Source organism: Triticum urartu, unplaced genomic scaffold, assembly GCF_003073215.2.
Source record: "Triticum urartu cultivar G1812 unplaced genomic scaffold, Tu2.1 TuUngrouped_contig_6911, whole genome shotgun sequence".
NCBI classification, from domain to species: domain Eukaryota; kingdom Viridiplantae; phylum Streptophyta; class Magnoliopsida; order Poales; family Poaceae; genus Triticum; species Triticum urartu.
Window position 1 is genome coordinate 1,079 of NW_024117712.1, and position 8,152 is coordinate 9,230.

The 8,152-nt window shown below is 50.3% G+C and overlaps 1 protein-coding gene across 1 annotated transcript; it reads left to right on the plus strand.

The window, feature by feature from the left end:
* Positions 1–6,393: 6,393 nt before the first annotated feature.
* On the plus strand, positions 6,394–6,971 carry LOC125531253 (probable carbohydrate esterase At4g34215; the record flags this gene model as incomplete). The annotated part of the gene is given in 1 exon segment (XM_048695660.1): positions 6,394–6,971. A coding segment is annotated over 1 exon segment (512 nt), but the record flags the coding sequence as incomplete, so codon positions are not given.
* Between the last annotated feature and the right edge of the window lie 1,181 nt (positions 6,972–8,152).

Here is an 8,152-nt window from a genome sequence, read left to right on the forward strand (position 1 = left end):
CCATCTTCATCAACCAACACTCAAGACCCTCGCGAGGGGCCAAGCCTCGCGAGGCGGACGACACAAGACCTCCTCAGGGGCAGCCTCACTAGGCTGGCTCGCGAGGAGCAGAAAGATCAAGGCGAGGAGCACCTCGTGAGGTTTCTGTGACGTGAGCCATGACGACCAAGGCCAGGCGGGCGCTAGCGGGCACATAGTGCTAGTTTCCTCTTTGGTGCTAAAGAGGCGGGCGCAAGCGAGGGGTCCCGAGGCGTCGGGCAAAGGTTTCCATATAGGTGCAACGATACCAAGACCAGCAGGACGGCAAGACAGAGGTCATCACGGAGCCCACGGCGGCGTCACCACCAGAGCCTTTGGCAGGCGAAGACCACCTTTTGTCAGGATGGCTTGTACTAGCTGCCCCCTTCAAACTGGCCATTGTGGGATCCCTTCCCGCCTAAACATTTGGGGAGAGGACCAGGGCCTATATAAATAGGACTAGCCACTACCGTAGTAAGGGATCGGCTCATCGTGGATTGGATCCATCCCACCAAGGCCACCACACAAGCTCACCGAGCTCAAGAACACCTCTCCTCAGGAGGCTGTTCTTCCCTTGTACTCGTTCATCCCCAGCCTGCAAGGCAATCCACCACACCACACTGGAGTAGGGTATTACACCGCAACAGTGGCCCAAACTAGTATAAACTCTTGTGTCTCTTGTTCCTCGGGTTCGGCGAGCCAGGCTTTGAGATCGTTGTGAGAGTGTGAGCTAGGGGGAGAGAGATCTTCATGCGCACCCCAGAGTTCGAACCTCAAGGGTACTGCCGGAACCCGTAATCCAACAGTAGTACCTATGTTGTAGTGGTGGCCTTTGATCTCAAAGTTGACCTCTGGGTTGTTGTCTTCATCAAGTCTTGCGAACACTCGAGAGCACTGAAGCACGTTGATGTCATTGTGAGGACCAGCCATATCGAAAAAGGGTGCCAAATCCAAAGATCTTGTGAAGCCACTACTTTAAGTATGACAATGCAAGCTTTCACATGTCCCTTGTACCGCCCCTGCTAAGAAAATGGACAGTTCTTCCACTTCTAGTGCATACAACCTATGTTACCAAGCATTTCTGGAAAGCCTCTATCTGCATTGATCGCCAACAACCGGGTTATATCCGCAACATTTGGCTCGCTTAGGTACTCCATGCTAAACACTGCTACCAAAGCCTTCCAGAACTTGTACAATGATGCGAGACATGTGGACTCACTCATGTGGACGTAATCCACAAGATCACTAGGATTTCTGTATGCAAGCATACGAATAACCGCAGTGCAATTCTGATAAGAGGAGAAGTGTGCTATAAAACTTGATATGCACAAAGCCTACGATAGAGTTGAGTGGACTTTTTTGAAGGAGATTATGTTGAAATTGGGTTTTCGTCGTGAGTGGGTTAACTTGATTATGCAATGCGTCTCAACCGTAGAATACAAAGTAAGGATCAATGAAGAGGAAAGTGAGAGATTTAAGCCTACGAGAGGGTTGAGACAGGGGGACCCGCTATCATCATACCTTTTTTTATTGTGCACAGAAGGATTGAATGCCTTGCTTGCGCATGCTGAAGAGAATGGAAACATATCAGGTGTTAAAGTCTGTAGAGACGCCCCGCCAGTCACAAATCTTCTCTTCGCGGATGACTCATTGATCTTAATGAAAGCCAACCAACATAATGCGGAAAACCTGAAATCAACACTAGATTTATATTGTGCGGCATCGGGACAGCTGGTAAGCATTGAAAAACCCAGTATTTTCTTCAGCCCTAATACAATGGTAGAGATCAGAGAACAATTGTGTACAACGCTAAATATAATGACGGAGGCTCTCACTGATAAATATTTGGGCTTACCAGCAAATGTGGGTGTTGATAAAACATATTGCTTTAGTTTTCTGATTAAAGGTATTGTTAAGAGAATTAGTGGTTGGAAGGAAAAATTACTATCTGCCGAGGGGAAGGAGATCCTATTAAAGGCGGCGATCCAAGCCATACCCACCTATGCATTGTCGGTCTTTAAAATTCCTAAAAGAAACTGTGAAGGAATCATTGACGCGATGGCGCATTTTTGGTGGGAGACGAGGAGAACCAAAAGAGGATGCATTGGATGGCCTGGTGGAAAATGTGTGTACCAAAAAACCAAGGAGGGATGGGATTCCATGACATCCACTGTTTCAACCTGGCTCTGCTTGCAAAACAGGCATGACGTCTCCTTGATAATCTTGACTCCTTGTGTGCTACTATTCTAAGGGCCAAGTACTATCCTAATGGTGATTTGCTGAACTCCAAGCCAAAGCATGGTGCTTCCTTCACCTGGCAAAGCATTATGGCAGGCATCACTACTCTTAAGATAGGTTATATTTGGCGAGTGGGGGTGGGCATACCATCAATATTTGATGCCTGGATCCCAAATTGTGCCTCGCCTCTAGGAAGATTATGACCCCTAGGGGGGACATTTGTTATCAAAAGTCGTAGATTTGATTGATCCAGTCTCCAATAATTGGGATGAGACTCTTAAGATAGGTTATATTTGGCGAGTGGGGGTGGGCATACCATCAATATTTGGGAAGATGCCTGGATCCCAAATTGTGCCTCTAGGAAGATTATGACCCCTAGGGGGGACATTTGTTATCAAAAGTCGTAGATTTGATTGATCCAGTCTCCAATAATTGGGATGAGGACCTGATTAGACAAACTATGTGGACCATTGACGTACAACGAATTCTTTCAATCCCAATTTCACAACATAATATGACGGATTTTATTGCCTGGAGTTATACAAAAATGGTATGTTTTTGGTACGGTCTGCTTACTCTGTGGAGTGGAACTATCAGTATGGGAGCAAACTAAAATTTTCCAATGGGATGGGAGGGAGCACACCTAACCCTATATGGTGTCAGATATGGAAGTTATCTTGTCTGGCTAAAGTCAATTTTTTTATGGCGGACACTACATGGCACTCTCCCATGTCGGGAAACACTCACTAATAGACACATGAAGGTCTCGCCCTCTTGCCCTACCTTCTCTCAGTGTGTAGAAGATACGAAGCACTTGCTTTTCCTATGTAGAAAAGCGAATGAGGTTTGGAAAAGGCTAGGGTTGGATATGATTATTGAGAGAGCTTGTGAGATTGATCGTGCTGGAAAGGCAACATTGGAATACCTATTACTCCTTCCAGATCAAGCCCTGCGCATTATGGGGCATGAAAATGTTAGAGAAATGATAGCTATCTCAGTTTGGTATCTATGGTGGGAAAGACGGAAATTAGTGCACCAGGAATTAACTCAAAATGTGAATCAGATCTCAATGGGGATCATAGCTCTTACATATAATTTTGTAAATGCATCATCTTCAAAGGCATCCATGAAAAAGGGGGGTTGGCAATGTCCTCCTAGGGGATTTGTGAAACTCAAGGTTGACGCCTCTTTTGACCATGACTTGCTGGAGGGTACGATGGGGGCAGTATTGAGAGACGACAAGGGTAGGTTTATTGCAGGAGGGAATGGAAAGATAGACTACTGCGCGGATGTTCTCATGGCGGAGGCCTTAACTCTCAAATTTGGCCTAAATTTAGCGCAAAGGGCGGAATGTAATCGCCTAATCATCAACTCTGACAATCTGGAGGCGATTGAGACCATGCAGGACGGAGGACAGTCAGCGGGAGCGGCGGCGGCAATCTTCGATGACTGCTATCACTATGCTTGTGATTTTATCATGACCAAATTCGAACATTGCAATAGAGAGGCTACTAAAGTAGCACATGAACTTGCTAGATTAGCTAGATTTTTTTCGACTTCGGACTGGTTTGAGGAGCCTATTAGTGAAATTGTAACGTTTCTCACAAATGATGTATTGGTTATTGCTAATGAATAAAATTTCATTTTAATTCAAAAATAGAGGAGAAGCCAACCTTTCCAAGTGCATCCTCTTTGCACTCAAAGTAATTATCATGTGCTACAACTCACTCCCGAATACGATTGAACACATGTCTAGCCATCCAGAAGCGCCGCCGGAAAAGTTTGGGATTGAAGAGTGGGAACGTGCATTGAAAGTAATCGGTGAATAGTAAGCAATGTCCGCTCTCTCTATTGCGATTCAACACCGGAGAATGGTGCGAGATTGATCCCCTGTACCCTGGCCGCTGCCTAGCTATGTGTTCATTGACAAGCAAAGCCGCAAGCACAAATTTCCTCATCATCCGACGATGAATTGCCTGATGAACAAATGAAGTTGTTGAAAAAAAATACTCATCCCCACTATCCATTGCACCTTGTGGGCAAAGCGTCGTACACCTTGCGGTCTTGGCAGAGATGCGGCTGGTGAAGAGCAGTTAGGACTTCCCGTACATGCAGCAGGCCTATCGAAGCGGAGACGAGGACGATAGGCGACTGTGGAGCGTGAAGCCAATGGTACTAGAGAAGATGGGTGGTGCTGGCGGCCGTGATTTCTCATGGACCAACGACGGCGAGAAGAGGCCACCAACGCCGGCAATAACTAACTCTTGATGCGGCGGTGAGGTGGGGGGAGGGCGTGCATGCCGACGACGGCTTGGGCAGCGTCCGAGCGCTGGGAAGTGGGTGGCGATGGCGAGGGGCGGAGGGTGTGTGGTGTGGGATAGGGGGAAATAGCCTACGAGACATCGACAGGCAGGCCAGGGGGAGGACAAGAGCGTCCAGGGGGGGGCCGGGTGCGTCGCGTGCCCGCGTGCCTTCACTTTGTGTCCGCACGCGACCCAAACTGTGCCCAAATTTGAGCCGGAAGGTCGTAGACGAACGAAAAACGGGTGCCTGTCCGTTTGGGTCACCGCGTTGGGCCGTGATTTTGTCCGTTTCAATTTAAATGGACACGCGCGGACCAAATGAGTTGCCTTACAACTTCATCACCAAGTTCCTCTCCAAACTAAGGGCATCTCCAAGGTGGACCAGTAAACCTCCCGCAATCATCTGAACCGTGATGTCCGAACCACGGAAGGCATCCAGCGCCGACCTGTATCGGTCCGCGGGGCGGTTCAGACACGATTTCTCCCGCAAATTAGAGACAAAAGTGTGGGAGGTTTGCGGGAGTCCGGACACCCCAAACGCAGGACTCCGACACCCTCGGCCCACCCAATCTCCCTCCCGGTCCCATTTCCTTCCACTCTGCCCCTTTCTCCTCTTGCTTTGCATCTGCACCATTCACCTCCACCGCCGCTGCTGTTCGTCTCCGGCCGCCACAGAGGCATTGTCGGATGTCCGCAACCTGCACCGACGTGACCGCTCGCCGTTCAGACGGAGCTTTCAGCTCTGGAGCTATTTGTACCCAAGTACACTCCGCCCTTATCGACGATCTCCATGGCGAACATCACATCCGGCAGGTGTTCGGTCAAATGTCATTGAGCTTATTTTCAAATGCTATGTCGTTTTTAGAGTACGAAGGATGGTGAGCTACTCGACCATCAAGGATGAGTTGTTGTGCGATGCGTGACTGGCTGTATCCGCGGATTTCATAGGCAAGACCAGATGGCCATCCTTCTGGGAGCAAGTGCATGAAAAGTTTCACGCAGGAAACCACATTGCGCCCTACGACGTGTACATCATGCGACCATGGAACATGAGGTCGTTGTCGTATCGCTGGTACGCTATCTAGGTCAGCATCATCAAGTACTACAACTTGATCAGGCAGCTCGAGGCAAGGTCACCATTGCACGCGGGCATGAAAAGATGGTAAGTTTTACTTTCTTTTGCTAAACTTGTTGATTCATTCATTCATTCAATGTTGATCTACACATTATATGTAGCCCGCACATGCCGTCGTGCCGTACCACAGGTCAGCGAGACGACCATTTAGGTGCACACACTGTTGGATGAAGCTGAAGGGGAAATATGTGTGGGAGGACTTGATCCTCAAAAACTTGTTGGACATCCGGGATCTAGTCGAATTTGAGACATTGTTGTACCGGGCTTAATTTGCATGCTATGTGTGAATGATTTGTGCTATTTTCTATCCGAACTTAGATGAATATCAGCCGATTTGAATGAATTTCGCCCGGTTAGTTAAAATGCGGTTTAAAATATATGCTGCTAGCGTTGAATGACTGCCTTCCATATTCATGTCTGCAGACTGATCTCCTATTTGCGAACAGACGCAGGAAGTTTTTGCCGGGTTGCCCTTGGAGATACCTAAGGGCCAATTCTTTTCGCCATGATTCTGGAGAACTGCCGACAGAATCACCTGCCCACAGAATCAACCATCTAAGTTCTTTTATGAGATTTTAGATTGGTGTACGAGTTGTGTGCTCAAATGTATGGTTCCTAGATTGGAACTGAGTGCTGAAATTTTAACGGTTTGTTATTCCGGACAGTTTCACGTCTAATATAAACAACCTGCAACTAACGCTTGAAGCCGCAGTCTTCTCTTCTTCACACTTTCCTCGCCGCTGGCGCAGCGCTGCTCCCGCAGTCATGCGCATCTTCCTTCTCTCAGGGCAGAGCAACATGGCCGGCCGCGGCGGCGTGCACCACCGAAGGTGGGACGGGGTCGTGCCGCCGGAGTGCGCGCCGGACCCCTCCATCCTCCGCCTCTCCGCCGCGCTCGCATGGGAGGAGGCCCTCGAGCCGCTGCACGCCGACATCGACACGACCAAGACCTGCGGCGTCGGCCCCGGGATGGCCTTCGCCCGCGCCATTCTCCCGCGGCTGCAGCCCCCAGGCACCGCTGGGGTCGGGCTCGTACCGTGCGCCGTCGGCGGCACAGCCATACGGGAGTGGGCCCGCGGGGAGCACCTGTACGAGCAGATGGTGCGGCGCGCGCGCGCCGCGACCGAGTGCGGCGAGATCGAGGCCGTGCTGTGGTACCAGGGGGAGAGCGATGCAGAGTCCGATGCCGAAACGGCGGCGTACCAGGGGAACGTGGAGAGGCTGATAGCAAATATCAGGGCAGATCTTGGGATGCCGCACCTACCATTCATTCAGGTGATCGCCGCGCTCGGTAAATAGTGTATTTTGTCTTCATTTTTGGCATGGCTGTTGTGAACTGAAGTTTATAGAAACTGAACTGGTCATCAATCTGGGCATTCACACACGCTAGCAATTTTGGACAAATGAATAGTAATTTTATGAAAAATAGTAATGCACGTGAAGATTTTTTTTTTGAAAAGGAGGATGACCCCTGGCCTCTGGGAGATGCATGCAACCATTTTATTAATTATTCGCAAAGACCTTATAAAGTAATATATCGGTAAGTCTGAAGCAATCATCTTGGCAACATCTGTCGGTACTCCTATTCACTTGATGAAGGGGTGCCGATTGTCCGAGTCGAATACCAAACAGACCTCGCACCAAAGCCTAACAGCTAAAGACGGAGGCCCCAACCAAGCCACATTGTCGGGTCTAGGGCACACATCCGTCCGGCGCACTCTCGGCCGCCGCCGCCGCCGTTGTCTTCCATCGGTCCATCTTCAGAGTAGGTACTGACACATTGACCTTGTCAGTCCTGCCGTCAACACCACCACGGTGCCAGACAACGCCACCTCCCTACGCGCGTCCATCATCATACATCCATCACCGATACCCTGCCCCGCCCCACCGCCGAGACTCCACATTGTCGACGCATGACATGAAATGCCGCTCCACCACTAAAACCGTCCACTGGTCCCCCGAGCCAATGTACACCTCCAAGAATGATGCCCCCAAGGAGGGAGCAACACAAGAGCGCCGCCATCATCCGATCAACTGATCAAGGGTTTCCCCCGAAGGTACCAGGAGGAGTTGAGAGCTTCACCTTGATGATGCCTTCATGAAGGAAACAATGCCAAGGGTCTGTCCCAAGAAAATCCAACCGACAACTTGTGCACCGTCCAGACCGCCTTCAAAGCCCCGGATCTAGCCGTCCAGATCCGGCGACCATCCACAGCAGCACTGCCACCGTGGGAGCCCTGGCACACCGGCCACTGCCTGTGTGTGCCACCACTTGAGCCTGGGAGGACGGCCGCCACCCCAACTCAGCAAACCGCGAGAGCCGCCGAGAGGGATCCTGCACGCTCGTCACTGTCTCTGATCCGAACCAATCAAGAGCCAACGCCACCAGATCGCCAGTGCAGATCCGCCTTGGATAGGGACAGTACCACGCCATGCCGCCGCGGGAGGCCCTAGCTTC